General features: G+C 31.6%; 1 protein-coding gene across 1 annotated transcript; it reads left to right on the top strand.

Moving 5' to 3' along the window:
* Positions 1–1,387: 1,387 nt before the first annotated feature.
* LOC129961036 (protein argonaute-2-like) lies at positions 1,388–25,645 on the top strand. Its single transcript, XM_056074828.1, has 8 exons — positions 1,388–1,469; positions 9,600–9,658; positions 11,722–11,772; positions 12,963–13,076; positions 13,572–13,679; positions 13,937–14,044; positions 20,879–23,341; positions 25,184–25,645. The coding sequence occupies exons 2-8, from the start codon at positions 9,622–9,624 to the stop codon at positions 25,486–25,488; spliced, it is 3,186 nt and encodes a 1,061-aa protein (XP_055930803.1). The 5' UTR covers positions 1,388–1,469; positions 9,600–9,621; the 3' UTR covers positions 25,489–25,645.
* The last annotated feature ends 1,200 nt before the right edge of the window (positions 25,646–26,845 follow it).

Here is a 26,845-nt window from a genome sequence, read left to right as displayed (position 1 = left end):
TAATTTAATTGACTAAATTAAAAGTCCAGTCGAAAACAATTATTTTTATTTGAAATAGTTTATTGATATCTAATTTTGAACAATATTGGGAACTATTCTATTAAATATAAATTAAATGTCATTTCTTTACTGAATCCAACACTTTAGCTTCGGATACCGCTGTAATATTGTTATTTGCATCAATAAATTATTCTAGGGCATTACAAGTTTGTTCAAACTGTACATATACTGCTTTAACCGTATCTATTTTGGCTTCCCAACGAGTGTCACATAATGGTTTGAGAGTAATGTTTAAACGCTTTTATAAATTTTCCCATCTTTTTGTAGATGCTTTTTGTACAAAATAAGCAATACAAACGTTGCAATAAATACTGCTGGAAACGGCATCATAAATTAAAAGAGTATGATAGCCTAGGCACACACATAAATTGCACGATTGTTTAGAGTAATTATAATAGAGCTTTTGCGAGTCCAGTCACATCAATAAGCCTTATAAATGGTGAGGTAAGTGACTGTAAATCTACTTACCTTATATTAATAATATTTTGCACACTTGCACTATATAATATATACTGTAAACTTCGTATATTTCCAAATCCGTCAGCTGCTCCATTTAAACTTCTTTCTTAATTCTTTTCATTCCGGTTGTGGCCGATTGAGAAGTGATGCAGCATGCATTACTGGGAGTTGATCGTTTAATTTATCTTCGTTTTATTTTTGTTTAAACAACTTAATATAAATAAACATAAGCAGATGCGCGCATCAAAAATATTACATTAGATATAGAAAAAAGGAGAAATAAGGATAAGAATAGAATAAGTAGAAAATAAGAATAGAAAAAGAAATAAGAATAGAATAAAGGCGTCAGTCGACGCTAAGCCAGTTACATAGAAACAAGCTTGTAGACTTTTAGTATGTGTAACATTATTATGATTCAGAACACTATTTTAATTCTTAATCACGGTGCCCCCCCCCCGCATAGCACCCGTCGCATCCCCCAGATGGCCGGCCCTGGCTACATTTAAGTTGAGATTATGTTACTGACTCTTCATTTTCTGTTATGCTTTTTTCGGGCGGTCATATAATTTTTATTATTTATTATTAAATCAGATTTTAAATACCTTGATAAAAATTTGGAACAAATTACTGTGCATTATTTTGAAGCAAAATTAGAGAAATTTCGTGTTTGTCCCCCTATCGGGGATGCTTTGCTCGCCTTTGTGGATAGCAACAACCCCCGATAAGATAGATATATCGGGGGTTGGGTTGTGATAGCAACCCACCATATGCAGAACAGCCATGACATCATCCGATGATTGAACCAATGATGTAACGAGAATTTTTTATAGTCCCTCCTATTCCGGGAATAAGCGTCCCTCAACAGGTACTGAATTCGCATTTGCTGAGTTTGTTCTTAAAGAAAGCACAGAAATTTTGCGAATTGCTTGTTCAAGTTTTTTCTACCGTCGGTAAGTTACGTTGCTTTATAAAATTTCATAAACTACTGAAAGGATAGTTCAATATACTTATTTATCGATGAAATTCATTCCTTTTCTTAAATATAACCTAATACTTTATTCTTAAATCTTTATCGGAAAAATATATCTGAAAGTTGCGCCGTTTCTTAATATAACTTAAATATTACCAAGTACTTTATTCTTCAATTCTCCCAGCAAAATATATATCTTTAACACGTTAGGAATTAGTAATCAGAAAAAAAAATCCGGTACTTACATATTAACGCCACCGCAGCTACAGATTTGGCGATTTTTGCGCTAATACGCCAATAGCAATCCGTTGGTGTTGAATTTTGAAAGTGTTAAATTTTTAAAGTGATTGGAGGCACTTAAAAACCGCCAAATCTGTAGCTGCGGTGGCGTTAAGTACCAAAAATCCTACAAGGATAATTTTCAAAATTAATGGTTGGCAACTTTGCTTAACACATGCATTTGAATTTCATGTCATTCTCAAAATAAAATTTTTTTTATTATTGTTATAATAATCGGCATGATTTTTAAATTCAGTATTTATTGTAATTTTTTTTCTATTAATTGCTAGGATTATTGGTTCTCGACTTTGTTTAACAAAGCCATCTAACTTCATATCATTCTGAAAATAAGATTTTTTCTGCATATAACACGATTCGCAAATAAAATATTTATCAAAAACTATAATTCTTTAGTTACTGTGAATTTTCCTTAATTTTAGGCTTCTTTACGAATGTAATTGAATTGCATGACATGCGTTGAGCATGTCATTTATTCCTTATATTGAGCATATGATTTATTCCCTAATTCTTTGTGTATATAATTCTTGCTATATTGTTTCGTATACATTACAAGCAAAATTTTTATTGTAAATAGCAATTTATATTAGTCAAACAATTTAGCCATCATTATTTTTATTAGTATTTCTGGTCATAAAAACATTTACTCGATTATTTATTTCCGAATTTGTGTTAGATTGATTATCAACACATCTGGCTATTTTTAAATCTAAATGTACAATGATTCATTTCTTCAAAGTGGTTTTGAAATCTATTTAAATGAGAAAAGGAATACAAGAAAAATGATTTGAAAAAGTTTGAATATGAATTTTACTCATGGATGAGAAATAACAAATGGAGAATTTGTGTTTGCTAGCTCATACTTCTCCTTGTTTGTTCCTTTGAAAAGCGTCGTTCCACCATTTGCAGAGACATCTGGTGGGAGAAATTGAAATAATAAATAAATCCTGTTTTATGATTTAATAATATCCAGTTTTTTTTTCTGTGTAAATAGCATCTTCCTTTTTCACTCGTTATTGAATTATTGATTTTTTAAAATTTAATTTGGACTACATTAATGTATTAAAATGATTAGAACATGTAAAATGATTTATATTAAACAAGCAAGGATTATTAAATAGTTAAAGGAAGGAAATTGCATAGAAACGCTGTTGCTTTTCGAGACCTCCAGCTCTCCATTTTTTTTTTTTTTTGTGGTATTTGAGAAATATTTCATTTTGAGCTTTCTTTTAATTATGAAGATCATGTAGTAGAATTTATTCAAATTTGAATCAAGCATTGCTTGAATTTATTTTGGAATGTTATTTTTGTAAATTTCTTAATTAATTACAATTTGAAAATTTTATATCGTGCTTCTATATAATTATAAAAAATGTGATGTTTTGTAATTAAATATCCAATCCCATTATTAAAAATTATTTCAATAGATTTGAGAAAATTTTTACAATTTTTTTCAATATTATTTTGCTTAAAATTACATTTAAATTTCAATCGTGTAATTTATATATGCGAAATACTGAAACCAACATTTGAAAATTGTATTCTGCAAATAATCGTTTTGTTATTTCAGTTTGTCTAAATATGCTACTTATAATTATTTATGTGAAGATTAAATTAAAATTAATAAAAAGATCATTTGGGCTCGAAGTTCGGAAAGGAAAAGGGGCCCCGAGATTTGCAATGCTTACAACTCTCTAGAAGACTCACTCCGGCCCTGATATTAATGTTTCTGAAACATTAGTATTTAATAAATCTATGTAATTAAAATTTCAGTTTTTTTTTTTTTTTTCTCAAGCACGCAAGCTGAGTATATAATGGACCAAAACGCGGCAAATTTTTGTCAACATTACGAATCAATTATATTAAAATTTCTAAAGAATTGATTTTTGAAGTTATCTGAATAATTTTAAACCACATCAGTAAAGGGATGTCAAAAGTTTTGGAGAAAAATTTCCTGTATCAAAACCTGTATTTTCTTTATATCTTGCTTATAAAGTTTTATCTTTACCGACTTATTTCTCAGATCTTTTAGGCATGTTTTACGATCCTCCATGAAATCAATTGGAAATAGCTCCGAGTTCTTTTAGATATGTTCATAAACTTTCCATGAATGAGCATGAATAAGTTTTGGCTATAGTCACCGATCACCAAGGGCCAAAAATCACAATTCTGATTTCTCAAATAATGTTAGATTTTTCATTCCATCATTAAAATTTTTCTTATTGTATACAGTTTAAAATAAGAGACACTTGGCTTGGCCACTAATTATATTTAGAAATTGGGGATTATTGCCTAAAGTGTGCTTGACTAAGATAACAGTTTTTTCTGTTTTCCAATAGCTTCTACATTGCCCAATATTGGCGAGGAGATCAATTTTTACTAAAGCTAGGGATTGCTTTAGAAAGATTGTGGAATTATAAATAATATAAACAATAAATTAGTTATAAAATTAATTTAAATATGAGAATCCTAGGATAAACAAAAGAGTCTCATATGATCTAAATGATTACTTTACCTAACAGAGGATTTATTTCTTAAATCATTGAAATCCTCAGAGAAGGTACTGTATTCGTGAATTTATTCCCTAATTTTTCACTTAATCTTTCAACTAGTCTGAAGTTTAGTAAATTTAATTGCTACGTTGAAAATCGGTATATTGATTACAATGTAAAATAATTATTACTAACGAATAAGGAAAATAGAAAAAAGTTTTAACCATTTGAATTAACTCGAGATTAAGTGCCTTTTTTTTTTTTTTTTTTTTTGACTTCATAAATTTCGAAAATTTTTATGAACTGTAACGAGTTTTAATATAAACTGAGAACTATTAAGGGTGTATATTCTATTTATATTTTTTTCGAATTGGAATAAACAGTGTCGGCGTTCTTTGTCCATTGGACTAAATGGATTATTTTTTTTTCAATTTCGTATTTGTACGTTAATTTTTTGTAAAAATTTTATTTTCAAATAATTAAATTAGTATTATTATCTTATTTACACTAATTATTAATTAATTTTAAATTTGTTATTAATTTTTTTATTATTAGAAATAATAATTCAAAATTATGTTGGAACTAATCGAAATAACAAATATTTTAATTTCAACAAGCACATTTTAAATATTCTTTAATTATAGGAATGGATATTTTTAAAAATACAAACAGTATTATGTTATATAAAAAATCATATTATATATTTATGTCTTTTATTATTATATTATGTACAATCTCATGTTTTAATTTTCCTTAATTTGTTTTATATATATTCAGTCAAATTGTTTTTTCCTTTCCTCTAAGAAATTATCCATATTATCGTCTTCGAAATGTTTATTTATTTATTTATATTTCATTTGCCTTCATCTCATAATTATCAGGCATTTCTAGTACTACAAAATTACCGGTCAAAATTTTTGCCACTTTTCATTATATCATGAATTCTCCCATCAGAAGCAGACATCTATTTTTTATCCTTATATTGAGCACTTTTAAAGACTAATAAAAACTAAATCATGAAAGAAATTTTTGAAAAAATTACAAATTTTCATGAAGATCCTTGAATGCAGCAAAATAGAAATATTGAAATTATTACTTTAAGATTTGATTAATCTACTTTCATGCTTATGGAGAGCTAGCTCTGCAGCTATGAATTTGAAAATATTAAAAAGAAAATATATTGTTTAAAATTGATTATTTTTATACTTGCCAAAGTACAATTAACATCAGCATGTTATTTTGACTGTAGATTAACATCGAAAAATTTAGAAGATAGATTTATAAATAAAGCAAAAAGCAAATATTTTGAGACATGGAAATTTTAGATAAGTTAAAAGCGCTTTCACTTACAAAAATTTATAGTTAAAAAGCATAAAATTGCATGCCAATTTTATCCTCTTATTAGCAGTTTGTTCTGCTCTAGTTACTAAACTAATTACTATTTTTTTTAAAATAATCGTTTTCAATGACTCAATGGAATTTTTTTTTAATTTGAGAAAGAGTTAATATGTATCAAACACATGATTAATGAATAAATATTTCGCAGATTTTTTTAAGATCTCAATAATTGTCTTAGAGATCATGAAGAAAAGAGTACAATCCTATTATTTCTGGCAATCAGAATTCTTTTAATAGACAAGAAATTACTTTGACATAAGTATGAAAAATGTTTCGAAATTCAACTCAAACTGAATGTACGCGACACGACAGTCAAATAGTCAAATACTTTTTATTTTATTTTATCATGAACATATATTGATAATTTATATTTTCTGAGCTTTCTTGGAAATAGTTAAAAAAATAATGATTTTTTAAAAAATTAAAAAAAATCCTCTTTGGTCTTATACCTATCTTGAACCGCTTTGCTAACATTTAGAGAAATAAATGGGAATTCATGGGATATAGTGATATAAAGACAATTGCATTTGCTTCCAACATAAATTTATGAGGGTGGGCCCCTAACCCCACCTCAGTGGTCAATCTATTTTAACCCCCCCTTTTCACTGATATGGTGACATCATCAAGTCATAAGACCGTTCCAGCTGGTTCCATTGCAGAGAGAAGAAATTGCTCTCATTGCCTTAGTGGCTTATTGTCAATCCTCATGAAAACAAATATTAAAATTTTATTCGAGAAATGCGCACATTTTATTTAAGAGAATAAACGCCCAGAAAAGTAAGAACTTTCTCTATATATTTTCTAGCGTTATGCATGCAAAACAAAACAAAACAAAAAGAATTAATCTATGTTTACACAATCTATCAATCCCATTAATTTGTTGTTTTTTTTTCCATCATATTTAAAAAATTTTAATGACCCACTCCTGAAAGGGTTAAAAAACTAAAATGCTGTTTACAAATGTTGATTCACAGAAGAAGAAAAAGTCTGGAGAGACTTTAAAAACTATTAGTAATAATATAGGAGTAATTTTATTGATAATTAGTAATAATATAGGAGTAATTTTATTATAATTTCTTGGCGGTATCATCATCCCCTGATAAAGATGTTTTGATTTTTTCAAATAGTCATTATTATTGGCGTTGGTGCTTTCAATTCATTTTCTAATTGCAGCAAAATGTTGGCTGAAATCTACTTCAAAGTTCCCACTGATTTTGCTCCTCTTCGCAATTGTTATGAATTGTACACCTACAAAAAGTTTTCATTTAAACTGATAGCTAAGCTTAAATGATTATTGATTAAGAAATAAATATACCTTATATCTTTATAAAAACCTGATATCTTTTAAATAAGATTATTTTGAATAATAACATTTAAGATATATTTTTAAATTAATTTCTGAAAGGGTTTCACCCCCCCCCTTTTTTTTTTGTTTAATTGTGAATGAGAGAATTCTTGAATTTATTATATTAATAAAGATCGTCTGCCTCTCGATTTTTTTATAATTGCATTAATTTCACAATTCTTTATTTTAATATAAATTTTTCATTTTATCGGTTAAGGTTCAAAACTACTTTGATATACCTCTTGATTTTGTCGTTAATATAGTAACAGAAATAATGTTTTTTTTAGTACTTTTTCGACTAATTTGGCTTTTTAATTTTGTACACATATGAATAGATTTTAATGAACTGAACATTTAAGATTACTAATTTATGTTTATTGATTTAAAAATTAAACTAAAATATTAATCTAATTTCTTTTGTTTTAAGTAACATTTAGCATTATTTCTTTTCATAGAAAATTCCGTTTTTTTTTTTTTTTCTTCTTTTTCGTTTCTTTATGAACGAATGCTTTAATTTTTAATTTTAATAAAAAAATTTTTCCCTTCAAGTTTTTTTAAAAATATACAGAAAGAAGGTGAACGGAATTTAAGTCAGATTTTCTAAGTAATCGTTTCAAGGAAAATGCTAATAGTGGCTGATGTTCTTTTGGTTCCTTTCAGTATACTAGGGAAGCTAATATGTTCCCGCTCTCGCGTATACCGAAGTCGTAGAACATTATTTTTTTAATTGAAAAATACTAACCGTTGCCTACTTCAGATCCACAGGCATCGCGTGTTATGTTGTAATTCTGCAGCCAAATCTAAGAAATTCTCAGATTTGAAAGGAGACAAAGAAACTATTGCCCATAAAAGCTGAAAAGACCGACTTCAGTAATCACATTTAAGAAATTTTTAAAATTTCAAAGAATATAGCATTGTCGATCAGGTGAAAAATCACAAAATCTCAAACTGTAGTTTTGAATTATGGCAAATTTAAACTTTCGACTCATTATCAATGAATGACTTAGTGAAATACAGACATCTCTGTTACTCAGCAATGGAAGATCGGAGGATTTTGTGTGATGTACCAGAGTGTAGTAATGACGAAGAGATATATGTCTCAAAATCAAAAAATCTGATTTGGTGACTTTTACCTGAACACCACAATGTATTTATATTTTATAGTAAAAAAATTCACATTGGTTTAGATTTTAAACATTTAATTTTAGACTGTGTATATTGTATATTGTTTATTGTATTGTGTATATTGTTTGAGGAAACCGGCGAACTGATGTCATTTGACATATGAAGTGGCACACTAAAGTTGTTTTTAATCAAAAAAAAAAAAAAAAAGAAAAAGAAAAAGAAGAAGAAGAAGAAGTAAAAGCTACCAAGGGCTCTGTAAGAAAACAAATGTGTCGGAAGATATAAAACTGATAAAATGACTAAATCCAACATAATACAAACTTTCGTTTTGTGATGAATATTAGAAACCATGTATAATGCAAACGGTTATTTTTACCAATTTAAAGCTTTAAATACATCTGTAGATATTTGAAACTAGCATGTATCTGAAAATAGCACCTTTTATCATGTTCTTATCCGACTAATCCAATTTAGAAATTCTTGACGGTACTTTATTTTCTGAATTCTGAGCCAAATCATGAATAGATCGCCAAACCATTTGCAATTTCGCCAGCACCAGCGATAATACACAAGCACCTTTTGATGTAATTATTTTTCCCTTCTTATTTTTGTTTTTTATGTTTGTCTAAGAAAACTTGTAGTGAAAATTCTTTTTATGACTTATTTTACATTACATACTATGAAACTGCAATATAAAAAAATTCCATGTTTAATAATTTTTTTTTTTCATATTGGATGAAGCTATTGCAAACATTTCAAAATAAAGGAAAAAATCTTTGTACAATCATTCACATCCAGGGAAGATCTTGTTTATATTTTTAGTTATCTCGGATTGTATAGAAATGGGATCATATCTTAGGCGAGTTCAGTGAAAATATTAAAGCATATAAGTGCATATTGTTGTGAACCTTGGAGAAATATTAGAAATTAGAAAAAACAAATCACCTTTCAATTAGATTGACATCAATGAATTTTTCAACTGGCATCAATGTTTTCTTGCTATTTTAAAAAGAAAATTTGTCTTGTAATTTTGTTCAAAACTTCGTATGGTATATGAAAGTTGCAAAATGAAAAAGATTAGTGACGAATCTATGCAAAAAATTTTATACATTTTTTTAGAAGTTGAACGAAGCGCAAACATGCGATTCAATAAAGATAAACTTTTTCATTGGTGTCACTTTAATTATTGCTCTATTTTACTGAGCTTTTTATCATTTGTTATAATTGGCAGTCTTAAATAAAATAATATCTGTAAATGTAACAAAGAACGATCCTGACTCTTTTGAAATTTTTAATTTTAAAGGCATTAATTCTGAGATTATTGGGAATATAGATGAAGCAATGGTGTGAGAAAACGAATCAAAACAAAACTGAATGAAAAATATTTTTTTACTGCATACTAAGCAATTCACAATTCAGCAAATTTATATTGTTTGGAAAATTTTCTTTGCAGGTTACTGTAATCGACGACTGAAATGCCTCCGAAAAAGAGAAGGAAAGGGAGAGGAAGAGGTACGTCTCTGCTTATTTACAACTTATTTATCATTGAATTGGAGTTTTTTATACTAAACTCAGTCTTTAAAAAATTTTACGTTTAAAAATACTTGGTATATTTATAAATTTAATAGGTACTGACACATAATCAGTAGATATATTTTAAGTAGAATTGCTCATATGTGTTTAATAGTGCGGCTGATAAGCTCGAGAAATATATATTTCTGTAAAAATATTTCGGTTTGGACAGAAATTGTGTCCTTTGGGTATTGAGTCCGAATAATTTTCTGATTTAAAAACTAATCTTGTTCATCCGTTGTGACATCATCAAAATGACGAATGAAAGAAACTTGAAATAATCGTATTTAATATTTTTAAAAATAGGGATTTATTTTTTAAATATCGATAGAGCGATTTTTAATATTGATAAAGGGAGATTTTTTTGAATTTTTAATATTAATTATTTTACTTTATTCTTAACAAACTTAAATGCTGATTTAAAAATAATTTTTAAATATAGCGGTAGACATTGTCTCTAAATGTGGGAAAATTAACTTTCAATTAAATTGAATTTAATATCAATTTAGATATATTTTATAAGATGCAGATACATTTTTTAATATAAATATTACAATCCAAGTTCTGGACAACAGTAAAATATTCTCTTTGAAACATTTAAATTTTCTGTAAATTCTGCACAGAATTCAGAATACATTCCTCAAAAAGTAACACACGGCAATAAATATTTTTACAATAGATAAAATTGCGCATAAATTAAATATGAACAATTCCCTCTCCTAGATATATTGTGTATATTTGTGATTTATCACAGTGAATATAAGTTCCTTTTTAAATACCTGCTAGTGGGCTTAAGCCCTTACAACTATTGCTGTGTCTACGTTAATCAATTTATAGTGTAATGCATTAGAATTATTTTTAAATACTTGGAATTTTTCATATGGGAAGATAACCAATATTAATTTTTTCCTCTAAATTCTTAATTTAAATCCCAAATTTCCAATTACGGAAAATTCGAAATGCTTTTCTAGACAGTTCTCTTTGATTAATGCTTGTAGTGTAACTCGTTTGATATGCGGAATACTTGATTAATCCACACCTCTTGATTGGCTGTCTTTGGACTTGGTCACTTGTAGATGAAGGGTATATCAATTCAGTCTTTTAACACTTTTAGGCCTCGTCCAATTTCGGTTTCAAAATTGGAGGATTCCAGGCTCGAAACAAGATCTGACGAAAAAAGAAACAAAAAGAAGAAGAAGAGCCGCCTAGACTGTATACATGGTTCACGTTAAATCTGATAGTGAAGTATTAAACGTAGCTCCACTGATGCAGCATGGAAGTTTCAAACATAATATTTCAATTGAATAGTCCTTAATTGTGAGCATAAATATTTAAATTCCATACCTAAAGAAAAAAGAAAGGCATTTGCAGAACTGTTAATAAAATAGAAAACTAATATGTTTAAAATGTCTAAAAGTTTTAGATATTTGGAAAATTTTTGATGGAATGGAATTATGATCAACCGTCTGCGTCATCTTACACTCGTGACCCAAGAAGTGCACTATTCCAGGCGATACTGAGTTCAGAAAATCAAAAATATTTTAGAGGGAGGAGTCAATTTCTGCTCACATGGTACAGTTAGCACATTTCCCAAAGCGAAAAGCATGACATCTGAAAAAAATGCAAGATAACCTGAAGCTGAATATTGGATGCATGGTTGTAGATGTCACATGGATTGCCTCCAGTATTTTACCTCAAAGTTAGAGCCAAAACATTAAGGATGGAAAGAAAAATAATGTTCGGCATTAATGCAGTATTAAAGGGTTGCATTTCAAGAAGTCACTTACGTTGAATTTATATTTAGGATTATTTTTACTTAGAGTGATAATGCCCCTCGTAGCTTTATTCGCATTGCCAAGTTGTGTTTTCATTTCTGTAGTAGGTATGAAATCGATCTGGGAGCAAAGGATGACTTCCTTTGGGTCGCTGATTCATGATCTCTTTGCTTTTCTGTACACATGTGTTTAGCTATATTTCTGTCTTATTGTTTTTATCTCCACTAGGAAGAGGCTCCGTTCAGAATGATGGTCAGCCATCTCGGCAACCACAAGCAGGTAAACAAATTTTTATTTTACTCATACTACCCGCTCCATGTCGCTCGTGCAAGAATTCTTGAAACATTACGCTGCTCAGCAATTCAAGATTTGAGACTCGTTAAAACTTCAAAGAAGGATTCTCTCTTTTTTGTTTCCGATAGCAGAGAACATTTTTGAACTCTTTAGAAAAATAATTAAGAATCAGTCATATTGCTGCATGAACAATTAAATTTATGCATGCATTTCAGTCATTCTTGTTTTGAATAGACAAAGAATCTTCTATTTAATATCTGAAAACCTCTATCAGATTAGTTTATTAACCTTTTTATTATTGCTCTGACAGGATTTCGAGAAAACGCGCCATATTCCAAAGATTTCTCAATTTGCGTAAGAACGTCAGACGTAGTTAGAATTTTCATTAGCATGAAAGTTGTTTCCACTATCTGATAGTGCGCCGATTTTTTTCACGGTAGTCAGAAATAATACGGGAATATGTGCTGGAAAAATCACCGAAAATATTAAAACAGAGTTTAGGATTTAGGTTCAGAATGATGCTTTAGTGATCAAGTATGCTTTCCAGTCACAAGGATAAATTTACGCATTCATCGTTTACTTTTAATATCAAAACATAAAATTAAGGCGTTTAAGCTGAGCCTCGGCTGAGTGCGTATATGATTACATGTTCGGAGAAAAAGGCGAGAAAGTTTGAAAAAATACATCTCTTGTGTACTAATACTAGTATGGGATGACAGCATATCCTCATTACGTCACATATAGCCAATGCGCAACATGCTTTTAACAATTTCTGATTTGGCCTTCACTATACAATTTTTCACAATCACTATATAATATTTTCTGCTTCAGATTTCTCGTACCATTTGTGCTGCATTTTAATCTGAAACAGTAAAACATTTGAATTTATTTGCAAATTTCGTGAGAATAGATGCATTTATGTAAGTGTGTATTGAATTTTATGCCTTAATGAATGCGGTCATTTCAACGTATTTTCCCAAACTTCATTTGCATCTTGCAATATGTATTGCGCATGATAGCTTATAGTTAATAAAGTTATGTCTAGACAATACCCATTCCTAAATAAACTGAGAATATATTTTACTGAGAATTTTCATATCTAGAATACGAATCTAGAATTTCATATCTTTTGGGCCATTTTTGGTGTTATATTTATGCTGCTACTTTTTAATTAGGCCGAGGCGAGGCACCCCCATATAGGCAGTCCCAAACTCAACCGGATAGAGGGCATGGACAACCTGGAGGACTGCAAGACAGTCCATCAAGCAGTGCCAATCCTCCTGTCACAGGTATGTATTTTCAGCTGTGTTAAAAAGTCTTCCATCAATGATGGCAGTTCCATTCATAGACTTCCAGATCTGTAATGATCTCTCTCTCTCTCTTTTTTTAATCTATGGCTACCTTATTTGAAATTTACAGAGGGGTTGATGATAGCTCTGTTTGACCGCAATTTAAGTATATAACAAATTTCTATTCTATAAATCACAAAGCAGATGTGAAATAAGAAATTGAAGCAATTTTCGTGAAAACAGATATATTTCTTTATGTGTATTTTTGAATTTATGCCTAATGAATGCAGTCATTTCAGCGTACTTTTCAAAGCTTTATTTGCATCATGACAACTAAAACATGTTATTGCGCATTATGGCTTTTACTTAACTAAGTTATAGCTAGTAAATACCGATTCCTAAATAAACTGAAAATATATTTTATTGAGAAATTTCATATATAATATACTTTTATGCCATTTTTGCTTTATATTTATTCTGTTACTTTTTATTTAGGTCGAGGCATAACACCCCCATATAGGCAGTCTCAAGCTGAATCTGGTAGAGCTGCCGAAAGACAGCAAGAATGTCCACCACCAAGCAGAGCCAATCCTTCTGTCAGAGGTACGTATTTTCAGCTGTTTTAAAAAGTCATCCATCATTAGTGGCAGTTCGATTCATAGAGCTCCAGATCTGTAATAATCTCTCTCTCTCTCTTTTTTTTAAATCTATCATTACATTATTTTAAGCTAAGCTTTAAGTTATAGCTAGAAAATACCCATTCCTAAATAAATTGAAAATATATTTTATTGAGAAATTTCATATATAATATACTTTTATGCCATTTTTGCATTATATTTACTCCGTTACTTTTTATTTAGGTCAAGGCATAACACCCCCATATAGGCAGTCTCAAGCTGAACCGGGTAGAGCTCCTGGAAGACAGCAAGAATGTCCACCCCCAAGCAGAGTCAATCCTTCTGTCAGAGGTACGTATTTTCATCTGTGTTAAAAAGTCATCCATCATTAGTGGCAGTTCGATTCATAGAGCTCCGAATCTGTAATAATCTCTCTCTCTCTCTCTTTTTTTTAAATCCATGACTACCTTATTTTAAATTTGTCGAGGGGTTGATGATCTGATGTTAATCGTGCTGTTTGACCGCAGTTTTAGTATATAATCAATTGCTATCCTATAACTCACAAAACAGATGTGAAATAAGAAATTCAAACAGCGTTTGAACTGTTAAGAATTCGAATTTTGAGAGAAAACTTTGAGAAGTTTAAAAACGCAAATTCTAAAATACTGCTTAATATAGAATAATTGTTGGCTGTGCGCATGGCCTAATTGACGTTAAGTATGCATAGAATACAACTCAGATACATTTGCAACCGTTTCTAAAATTACTCTGCATCACAGATGGCTATTTCATGAATGGGCCTAGGTAGCAAATTGCTTACTCTCGATATCCCCAACATTAGCAATATATTTCATACTGATGGACTTCTTAATAATTTCTTTTCAGCCTGCATTTCTGTGATTTTGAACACTGAATTCCTTCATTGATCTTTATTTTACATTCATCATTACATCATTATTACATTATTAGCATGACTCAGGGATATAAGCATTTCAAAAAGTGAAATTGCTCATAGAGAAACAAAAACGCATCTTAGAATGAAGGCCTGCGCTTAATTTTAAAAACGACCAAATTATTTTTGTGCCATCAGTATTTAGAACCTTTATTTTATCATATTAGGCTTCTAAGGGAAAGCCTGAAATAACAATTAGAAGTGACCTTCGAAACATAAGTAATTTACAACTCAAATTTTCCTTTTTTAGGGGGATTAGAATGACAGTTCCCTTAAATACAGGGTGTCCCAAAAAAATGTATACACATTTTAGCAGCTGATAACTAAGTTATTTCTTCTTTCTTTACTGACTGAACCCATTGAACCGAGTGATGGCAGACAGACTTGAATTTGAAGAAAGGAAATTTATTCTAAAATGCTACTGGAAGTATGAAAATGCAGTAGAAGTGCAAAGTCAATTTAAGAGGGAGTTTAACAAAGAACCACCTACACGAGTTACCATCACTCGAATTAGAGATAAGTTTGAAGCTGATGGAACTGTTCAGGACGTCCATAAACCTGCAACAGTTGTTCAATTGAGGGCAACCATTGAACATGAATGTACGAATATCCCAAGTGAATTGTTCCATCATGTGTGCTATTCCATAGCTTCGCGTTGTCAGCAATGTCTGGAGCAGAACGGACATCAGTTTGAGAACATGCGATAACAAGACAATAGAATGATATTTGTAGATCTTTTACATGTTGGAAATTATTCGAATTATAATAAACCCCAAATTTATAATTATTTAAAGTGTGTATACATTTTTTTGGGATACCCTGTATAATTCGGTCTACTTTTATCTTTTTCTTGTACCTTTATTTCTGCCATCAGTGACAACTTTCCGACTGGACAAACTAGGTAGCTGATACAGGCCTTTTAGTTGAAAGGGAACTGTGCGGGAAAGTCGGTTAAAAAAGGTTTAGTGGCCTAGTGTTGCAAGATAATAAATATATAAAAAATATGGATTAAAATGTTGGATTTAGTTAATATTTTCCCAAGTATTGCATTGACAAATTAACATATTACCAATCACATGGTCAGATTTCTTTTTGTTTCTTTAAACACGAATAATTATTAAAATATTTATAAACATTGAAAATATTAAACACATTATGTTTATAAAAACTTGATGGCGTGTATTTCTGAGTTATTCATTCATTCACCATCCAGAACAATCAGCTCAACCGTTCTTTTTTATTAGTTTTAATGGGTTATCTGACAGAAAACTCCAGCGAAAAACCGAGGCCAGATTGTAAAATATATATATATAATAAAATATGTTCAGTATATAATTAATCAATGTTGGTAAATTTTAAAATGCTAAAAATTTAAAAGAGTAAGATAAATTCATGAGTCAACTGCTTATGATTTATTGCTTGTCGTCATGATTAATAAATGTTGCAATGGTTTTGACTATGTTTTTAGATCAATATCTCCTTTGTAAATAGTTTCCTTCTGTTGAACTGTATGAGGCATTATCAGTTTCAGTTCATTATCAGTTGCGAAATCTTGAAAAAATATAGGTATTAGAGAGATTAAAATTTGTATTTAGGAAGCGTCCGCAAATGGAATAAAAGATGGGGAATCGTCGACTTTTTTACTAACTACTGCTATAGATAAATTTGAAATAGGCAAATTAACAGTAGCAAAGTAGAATTTAAACTAATATTTGTAGTTAACTATGACAACAAGTTTGATGTTTTTATAAGGCCCGATCAGAGCTTAAGAGAGTTAAATGCTGCTAAACTCTTTGAAGAATCAAATATGTAATAACAATAGAACTGGCATGCCAGCAAAAAGTCAGAAAATTTTATCGCTCTGGAAAAGTCTGGGTAATTTGTAAAAAAATATCTAAGAAACTATGGAAAATTGCTGATGGGAGCATTTCGTGCCAACCTTGCGCTCGATCAACGATTTCATAGTATCATTTTCTGCAACCGTATCTTATATCGATAAAATCATTATAGCAACAGAAAGCCGTGATCGTTTTTTTTTTCAAGGTTATTGCGACTTTTAGAATTTCATTACGATAAATAGAAAAATGTGGTTTACTGCAATCTTAGTGCAACTTTCAGGAAGATTTGTTTTCTCTTTTCGAAGCAAAAAGTTAATAAATTTTGGTTCGACCTGATCTCATCGCGCTCAAAATCATGCAAATGATAATTATACTTTCCCATGTAATGCTGAGGGAAGTTTTTCCATGTATAAAGACTATCTATGTATGAATATGAATGAACAAATACTCATTGCAAGAAGATTTTTTTTGGCAGCATTGAAGCAAATTGTAGAATAAATGATTTTGAAGTGTCATGTCAAATCAATTAGTATTCAGTGTGAGAAATTCACTAGCCTGATATTATAAAAAGAAGAAAAAGAATCATACAACGATTTGAAGAGGAAAAGTAAAGCAGAGTATCAGCTTAAATAATTAAAAGAGAAAAAAAAAGTTGAGGTACCTCAGAAAGAGAGTTTTAAAATGACAAGGAAGAAATTGCAAGCCTCAGATTTTTACAAAGGAAGCTTTTTAAACTTTTTAATTCACTTAAAGCAGGCCTAGTTGATCTAAACCAATTGCTCATTTTTAGTATTGTAATATTTTAATAAATGATTATTATTCCAAATATTTTACATTTTAAGTGTAATAGTTAAGAAATGGCTATTTTTATACGATTTATCTATAAATTAGTGTCTTATGTCTAGTATTAATTTTAATAATATATAGATTTTAAAACTTAATTTATGTTTTTGGTTGGAACAAATATATCTTAGAATTTGTTAAAGAAAATTTAAATTATATTTGGATAGTATTTCTGTTTCTAAATTTTTGCTAAGTACATATTATGCTATTTTTATATTTATGCTGCTGCATGTTATTCTGGTTGTCCATTAATTAGTTCTAAATCTGTTTTTCAGTTTTGAACAAAGATCATAAGTTTTACTGTTTACATAATTTAACTTGTCTTTCAAAGTGAAAATTTAATGTTTATTAGAGTAGTGGAATACAGTTTTAATGGATGTGGTGAAATATGCAGTTTTAGCCCCAAAGTGTTTTGTTAAAATTTCCAGTATCTTTGACATATAATGTACTGTTTTTACAGAATTTTCATGGTGTTCATTCTATTTTAAAAATATAAATATTTTTTATCATGTGAAATTAACTCGTATAAGTGTTTTCAATAATATAAATTATACATATACAGCACTTCTGGGAGAAAGCGAGGAAACTGACATAATTAATAAATTGGAAAACACAAAGAACTGAATATCATTATAATATTTAAAAAAAAACATATATACTGAAAGTAATTCTCTGAAAAAAATTCATTCCGCAGCACATCAGATGTATACAAAAGAAGTGGCGTATTCCTGATTTTATGAGAGTTTTGGACTTTCACATAAATTATTAAACATTGGAAGAAGACCGATTTCGAGACAAGGGTGACTTACTTATACAAACTTATTAGAATAATTTATCTTAAGAGTTAGGGAAGAATGCAAGCATCAAGCTGTGTATTCATTTGAACTATAAGAAAACGCTCTCGGTGTATCTTGGAAGTTCTTAAAACTAATTCTTGAAAAAACATTATCATGTCTTTTTCCGAACTGGTTGTACACAGAAAAAATATCTTGTATTATTCATATACCCTTGAGAAAAATGACGAGTTGCTCTCTGCAGAAATTGAGATTTGATTATTTTTTGTGAAAGAAAAACTGTACGTAAATCTCTCTTTTAGAAAATTAAATCTCTCTTTTAGAAAATTAAATTGTCTGCCTGAGCAGAACTGACAAAAAATAAACTGCAGCTAAAGGGGTTAAAAGAATTATCTGAGAAACTCGTCAACAGAAGATAAGATTTAAATGTCTCAAGCTTTGTTTCTAATTTTGAACTTGTTCAAATAGTTGTAGTATATATATATAGTGATTGAAATTAAAGTATCCCTTTTTGGGACGCCTTGTCGAGAGAACCAGTCGAAATAACGCCTTCATAATTAGAGGATATATATTTCAGGAAAGAGAAAATAATTGGAGCAATAAAAATATATTAGTTAAAAAAAGACCACTATGTGAAATGTGGCGTTGCAATCGGTTTAAGGTAAAGAATATGATACATGGCACCAACAATAAAGGACAAAATACGAGGTAAAAATATAATGAACTTTGCTACACAACAAAAACTTTCGTTACGACATAAATTTCAATGATAGTAACAAACAAAAGACAGCAAAAACAGCAAACGAAAGTCTCACAGATGGTTTTCAATGTGCCAACCTTGCTTCAGGGCTAATAATTGTTATAACATGATTGACAGTGACATGTAAATAGAGCGGGATCGATATTGCGTACGTGCAAGAGGATCTGATTCTTCAAATCCACCTGAATTCTGATGGTTCCTTCGATAAACTTTATCTTTGAGGTAACTCCAAAATAAAAAATAAAAAGGGGTTAGAGCAGGTGAACGTGGAGGCCATCTTGTAGGAAAAGCACGACCGATAATGCGATCCTCAGTAAAATGGCGTTGCAGCAATTGCTGCGGTTACAGAACAGGTTGTTGGTCCCTGCGAAGGGATTTCCCCAAAGAAAAATGGTCCAATCAAAAAGGTCGCAGTGAAGCCTATCCAAACAGTAACATGTTGCGAATACAAGGACATTTGTTGAACCTGATAATTATTCGCAATGTATTATATACAGCAGTTTTGGGTGTTCACTGCTTCGCACTTGTGAAAATAAGCCTCATCTGTCCGTAGAATATTCCACGGCCAATTCTGTTCCACCTCCATCCGTGCCAAAAAAGTTAAAACGAACGTTTCAAGCGCATCTTTATCGGCTACTTTTAACTCTTGCTAGGAATGGATCTTATACAGTTAGACTTCGAATGCTATCCGCATGAACCTCCAAACTGTAGCGTATGGCAACTCCAGTTGCCTTGATACAAGAAGAGCACTAGCCATCCCAGCTGTGTTCGAAATGGCTTATTCAACGACAGAGGTTGCGACGATTTCAGTCACCTGCAATATCCGTGTTTTACTTCTACGGTTTGCTGTTTAACAGCAAAGCTGCCTGTTTCCTCGAAACGTTTGACCATTTGCCGCAAAGCACAAGGAGTTATTGGACCCGTATGCAAAGATTTCTGCCCTAGGTACAAGCAAAGTGCTATGGTAGCATTATTGCTGTTTCGGTGAAATAATTTTAGTAGCAACGAGCTGCGGAACCATCGTCGTGTCCTAAGAATGTTCAGAACCTATAGGCCCATTTTTTATCTGTTACGAACGACTTTTGTTCGCCTATTATGCAAATTTTGCCCTCCGGTGCAGCTCGCAATGTTGAATATTCGAATTTTCATCTAGCTAGCAAAATTTGTGTGTTAGTAATGGAATAATGGAGTTTATTACAGACACCTCGTATACTGTCCATTATTGTTGGTGTCATGGTTCAAATTCATTACCTTAAATAACTCGTAGCGCCACATTTCACCTAGCGGCCTTTTTAACTTATTTTTTACTGCACCAATCAATTTCCCACTGCCTGAAATATATATCCTCCAAATATGAAGGCGTTACGTAGATTTCTTCTCTCGCTAGGGCGTCCCAAACAAGGATACTTTGATTCGAATCACCTTGTTTATACACGCGAATATTGGTTAGCTAGAATACACACACACACACACACACACACACACACACACACACACACACACACACACACACACACACACACACACACACACATATTGCTTTTATTGGCATCTAAAGAAATCATTATTTAAATTTGTTGGTAAATTTTCGAGATATCAATTGCTTTAATTATGTTTTCGATCACATATATTAAAAATAAATAAATAAAAGAATGCCTACGAAGTAATACTATAATAAGTAAAAATACTATAATAAAATAACTACAATAATAAGAAATATTACCAAAAGTTCAAAATATGCTGAACCGTGAATTTAAATTGGCCATTTGACAGCGGGGTGGGGCACGATGTGTGCACTGTCTAGAGCCACAAATCAACCACTGTCTACAAAAACAATTAAAATGTGATATCGAATGAGAGTGAATGCATTAAATTTTCCTAACAATAATCATGCAATAAATGAAATGTAAACGCTAATATTTTTCTTTGGCTATCAAAATATTTTAGTGATCTTTGTGCAATCAAGTTTAAATAAAGTCATTTTTGCCTTCTTTTTAGGCCTACCTTCTCCTGGGATAAGTCAACCAACCCCAGTACACAAACCGCCTGCTACCCAACCCGAAAGAAAGGCAGTGGATACAGTTAGTGCATTGGGAATAGAGTTGAAACAGAAATTGGCTCTTACACCAGCACTGCCTGCTAAACCTACCCCTGGGAAACTAGGTAGACCCATAAAATTAATTGCGAACCTTTTCAATTTTCAAGCTCCTAGTGGGAATATATACCACTATGATGTTGAAATTAGCAATTCCGGTCGCAGCATGACCACAAGGCAGTTGCCTCCAACCCCGTCAGCCGCGACGCCAGAAGAAGGTAAAGAAAAAGATCGTTGTTTAAGTACTAAAAAGAATAGAGAGATCATAAATGAGTTGATACTGACCAATGCAGAATTCGAAGGCCGTCATCCTGCATATGATGGGATGAAGAATATGTACACAAGAGAACCTTTAAAAATCGGCAAAGAACTGAAACGAGATGTTTATTTGGAAGAGGCGGTTCCGGGTGATCCCCGGGGTAAGAAGAAGGAGACTTTTAAAATAACCATTAAACCTGTTCAGAAGACCGAAACACATGACTGTGCTATTAGTTTGGATCCCCTTCATGCTTTATTTGCTGGTACGGTCACTTCAGTACCACAAGAAGCTGTCATGGCTATGGAAACAATTCTCCGACATGGACCCTGCAAACACGCTACTCCTATTGGTCGATCGTTTTATTACCCTCCATTGCCCCAAGATATTCACCCTCTTGGTGGTGGATTAGAAATCTGGTTTGGGTATCATCAGAGCTTTCGTTTAGGCCAATGGAAACCACTGGTTAACATAAATATAACGACCACCGCTTTTTACCAGAAAGGTCCTATTTTGAAGTTCATCGCAGACTTTTTGCATATTGAAGATAGGGAATTACAACAAATGAAATGTCTCAAAGACAGTGACATTACTAAAATAGGCAAGCAGCTAAAATCAGCGCGCATCGAGGTGATTCATTTAAAGTATCGAAGGAAATATCGTGTAGTAAATTTAACAAAAGATAGTGCCCAAAACAAAATTTTTAATAATACAACTGCAGATGGTCAGAGTGTGAAAATGTCTGTAGCACAGTACTTTGCTCTAAATTATACACCCTTGAAATATCCCAATCTTCCATGTATTCAAGTTAATCCTGAAAACAGAGGAATATTCATCCCTATCGAAGTTTGTCATTTAGTCGAAGGACAGCATTTCAGGGCAAAATTGGATGATAAACAAAGTGCTCAAATGATCAGGTTTACTTCACAACCACCTAAAAAGAGATTAGAAGAAATAAAAGAAACCATTACATCAGCCAGATTCAATGAGGATCCCTGCGTTAGAGAATTCGGTTTGAAAGTTTCAACTGAACCTCTGTCTTTGGAAGGAAGAGTCCTAGAGCCGCCAGACGTTATATATAAAGATAATAAAAAGGTTACACCTCACGATGGCTCCTGGAACATAAAGGGTAGACAGTATCTAAAAGGTGCTAAAATAAATACCTGGGTATTGTTAAGTTTTTCGAATATCAATTTTTGTGGCTATCCTGCTTTAGAACGTTTCGCAGAACTTCTGTGCCGAATTGCATGGGAACAAGGCATTGTCATAAGTCATCCAGCAATAATTGATATTATAGATATTCATCGCCGAAATATAAAAAGCATTCTTACAGAAGTAAAGGACAAGTATGATGCCAATCTAGTAGTAATAGTTGTTCCCGCTAATGATAAAGTTGTATATGGAGAAATCAAACACGTGGCGGAAACTATGCTTGGCCTCAACACCCAATGCATTAAAGACAATAACATTGTCTTTAATTGCAACGTGCCATTAGTAAGTAACGTGTGTCAAAAAATTAATGCTAAGACGGGTGGTGTGAATAATACATTAACTTTTGATGAACCACCATCCATTATGCGAAAGCCAGTAATTATCATCGGGGCCGATGTGACGCATCCTGGACCTTCAGTTGAAATGAAACCTTCCATTGCTGCTTGTGTGGGGAGCTTGGATTATTATCCTTTCAGATATGCTGTTAAACTAAGTTTACAAAAATCCACTAATGAAAGTAAAGAATCTATTGAGATTATTTTAAATTTAAAAGAAATGGTGATCGAACTTTTGAAGAGATTCTACATCCACACTAGAGGAAAAAAGCCTGAAAAAATCCTATTCTACCGTGATGGCGTGAGTGAAGGGCAGTTTTATCAAGTTAAACAGGAGGAGGTGAAATCCATCAGAGAAGCTTGCACTGCGCTAGAATCCTGCTATCAGCCTGGAATAACTTTCATTGTTGTTCAGAAGCGTCATCATGTGAGATTTTTTCCCGAAGATGCAAGAACAGGAGTTGGTAAAATGCGAAATGTCCCTCCTGGAACTACTGTTGACACCACTGTAGTGCATCCCTTGAACTACGATTTCTTTTTGTGCAGTCACTTTGGTTTACAAGGTAAGTATGCATTAACTTCGAAAATCTCTTTGGTTAATTAGTATTAATTTGCAATTTTGAGCTACATAAAACTTACTTTTATTGGAAATAATGTTTGAGCACACTAAAAACTTTTTCGAAGGTGTTAAGTGCACGCAAATGATGGCCACTTTCTAAAATTTTCACTAAAATAATTCTCAAGGTGTGCATTTGGTGAAAATTGAGATATTGTGTATGAAAAAGCTCAGAATTATTTTTGTATTGAAATCAAAAATATGTTTGGACACTGAAATATAATATTTAAAATTACTTATGAACGCATTATCAAAATTCTACATTTTGTTTGGATGAATTTTGCTTTTTACAAGAATGTTTTACTTGAACACAAATTGAGACGAAATTAGTGCAAAACTGAAAATGTATAGTCAAGGATGTCGTTAAATACGAAGTGCGTAGACTTTCCTATCAAAGATGTCTAGGTCTGAGCGGGGTAGGCAAGTTTTGAAAGTCTTACAAGTATTAGCCCTTTAGTCTCGGAAGTCATTGTGACTTCACTTGATTTCGAATTTTTTTTTTAAATGCAGAGTTTTGAAAAATCAAATTAATCGAAAAAAATCAACTAATGCAGTTATACATTTTTATTCCTCATAGAAATAAAAATGAGCCATGAATAATATTTCAAATTTTATCCTTTAACTAATGATACATTGATTACTAGAGAAAGTCAAAAAGTAAAGGGACTTTTGCAGTTTCTCTTGCCAAAGTTTGGCAAAGCTGTTAGTATCCAGCGTTGAATTAGGATGGGATTTCCAGCGCTGTTAATATCCAATGCTGTAGTCGATAACACTTCTATGCAACGTGTAACTCTTATTCCTGTTTTAGACATTAAGTGTAGCAGACAGTTAAATATGGCAGCTCTATTGTTGATCTGCACCAAGGAGGAAATGAGGACAGTGATTCGCTTTTTGTTTGCGGAAGATGTTAAATCTACGGAAATGTTTTGTCGATTGCAACACCCAATATCACCTGAAGTTAAGTAATTTAAACGTCATCCAACAGCTAGTAAGATTATGCTAACACTATTGTGGAACATGGAAGGTGTATTTGCCGTTCATTTCATCCCAAGAGGTGAAACTGTGAACTGTGAGAACTTTTGTGATGTGTTGAGAACTAAATTGAAATCTTCAGTCAGATCCAAACATTGTGGAAAGCTTCGGAAAAGTATCATACTGCAGAAAAATAACACTCAGCCACATTCTGTCCAGCGGACAGCTGAAACAATAAAGTAGTTGGGATTCGAAGTGCTGGAACACCCGCCATACAGTCCAGACCTGGCTCCAAGCGATTTTCATATGATTGGACCATGGAAGAAAGCGCTGAGGGGAAAAAGACTTGCAACTCATGAAGAAATCATTGATGCGGTGCAAAATTGTTTACAGATACATCCGAAAAACCTTTTTCTGGCGGAATCAAAATACTTGTGAGATGTTGGGAAAAGTCCGTTGAAGTCAAGGGTTGTTATTACAAAAATAATGTATGTTTCAATTTTCTATCATTAGAATAAATGCACCTTTTCTCAAATATCTCTTTACTTTTTGCCGCTCCCTCGTACATTTCCATATGTAAAAGTTTAAAATGTTAACGGGTCTCTTTGTTTTGTAGTTACAGAAATAAGTGTCGGGGGGAACATAATCTAGGTCTATTCGGTTTACTAAAATACTGATCAATATTGTGAATTAAGAGGCTCACCAACGTGCAACTTCTGACTAGAAATGTTGATCTAACTACATCAAATTAATCTTAGGATATGCATATTCCGTTCCGTGACTATTGTTTTTAAAATCTGCCATTTTTTCTTTGCAGGTACTAGTAGACCAGCTCATTATACCGTCATTGAAGACGATAATGAGTTTGGTTCTGATGATCTTCAAAAGTTAACATATTACTTATGCCATACTTTTGGCCGTTGCACCAGGAGCATTTCAATTCCCACTCCTGTGCAATATGCCCATTTAGCTGCATTCCGTGCGAGATATTACCTGTTACAAACTATATCTGAAAATAGTGCCAGCAGCACATCATCAGATTACCATTCTATATCAGAAGCCGCCAAGAAAGCCTTAGACAATGCTGAAAAATTTATGAAGGATACCATGTTCTTTTTGTAATACGCAGTTTAGTGGATGCTATTTGTTTTCTGTCTTCATTCAATCCTTGTTTATTTGTCATCTATTTTTTAAAATTAGACAAATGTAAGAAAAAATGAGTCGGGTATTTTGATATCGAACTGATTTTAGATTTTGATTTAGTGGAATTTTTTTATATTGAAACACTGATGTAAATTGTTGAATAAAATATTGAATTCCAGTTTTGCCTCTTTATCAGTTTTTTTTATAGAAATAGTTATAAATACCTCGACAACATTATATAAATGATAAATACAGTAAAATGTCGAAGGCAATATCGAAATAATGGTGTTTTTGAAGATAAAAATTGTAATTTGAAATTTAAGGATGCAAGATAAAATATACGGAATTATTCAATGCTATTATGACAAGTTTGGGGGGGGGGTAATCCAAGATAGCGTTACAACTATGATTAATTTTTTAAAAAACTTTTTCGAAAAACCTTTTGCTTAGTGAGCACATGCTACCCCATAAACCCTACCCATGTTATTACAGCCATTTGCCGAGTAGACACTTTTTGCATCCCATATGTCACAGTTAACCTATAGTTTCCCAGTCTGTGAACATTATAATATTAAAACATGATAATTTGCAGAGCCTTTTTTAAAAGCTTTTGGTGGTACATTCAACATAGTTTATGAAATATATACAGTCATACTTTACTTAACGAATTCCTCCCTTACGATTCGTATAACGGGAAAAACAAAATGTAAAAAAGCGACACGCTTAAGACAAGGAACGAGTGACCAGGATCATCTACAGAATTGACTTGTATCAGTCTATGTTGCATGAAAGAAGCTATTTCTGCATGAAAGAAGCTATGATCAAATTACGTTGCCGAACGGTACTCCAAGGAATTTGAGCTAGTGCCTGTGAATTATAATCGGCGCCTCTGATCAAGATTATGGGATTAGAAATGAACAACAACGACATCAATGTGCATAGCCAGAATTACCGAACAGCTCATGGAACTGCATTCTGTAACGTAGCAAGAAATTGTGGATGAGATTTTGTCCGAAGAGGAGGAGGTAAAAACCTTAGCAGTGCAACAACTTTCCAGCGAAATAAAGAAGATGCTGAAGGCATACGATTTTATTCCATCGTGCCTCGAGAAACATCGCCGTAATCAGGCAGTAGCTATGCGTTCTACAAATTCATTTAATGAAATAGCCTGCCTCATTTTTAATTCGATTTTAAAGCGTAAACAAATACAAAAGTTTTAAGAATTTATTGTAGAAAAAGTATGTAATATAAACACCAAATTTCATAATTATAAATTTGTTTCGGTATTTTTTAAGGTGATAAAATCCAATGTCCCATTTTACATGGTTTCCTATGG

The sequence above is a fragment of the Argiope bruennichi genome, chromosome X2 (genome assembly GCF_947563725.1).
Source record: "Argiope bruennichi chromosome X2, qqArgBrue1.1, whole genome shotgun sequence".
NCBI lineage: Eukaryota > Metazoa > Arthropoda > Arachnida > Araneae > Araneidae > Argiope > Argiope bruennichi.
This window is presented reverse-complemented; position numbering and strand designations above follow the sequence as displayed.

What these genes read in the sequence shown, in the direction of transcription:
- LOC129961036 (XM_056074828.1), top strand. Translation starts at nt 9,622, where the DNA reads ATGCCTCCGAAAAAGAGAAGGAAAGGGAGAGGAAGAG. An exon ending in TGCCAATCCTCCTGTCACAG is followed by an intron (nt 13,077 to 13,571) that starts GTATGTATTTTC and finishes CTTTTTATTTAG; the next exon opens with GTCGAGGCATAACACCCCCA. An exon ending in AGCCAATCCTTCTGTCAGAG is followed by an intron (nt 13,680 to 13,936) that starts GTACGTATTTTC and finishes CTTTTTATTTAG; the next exon opens with GTCAAGGCATAACACCCCCA.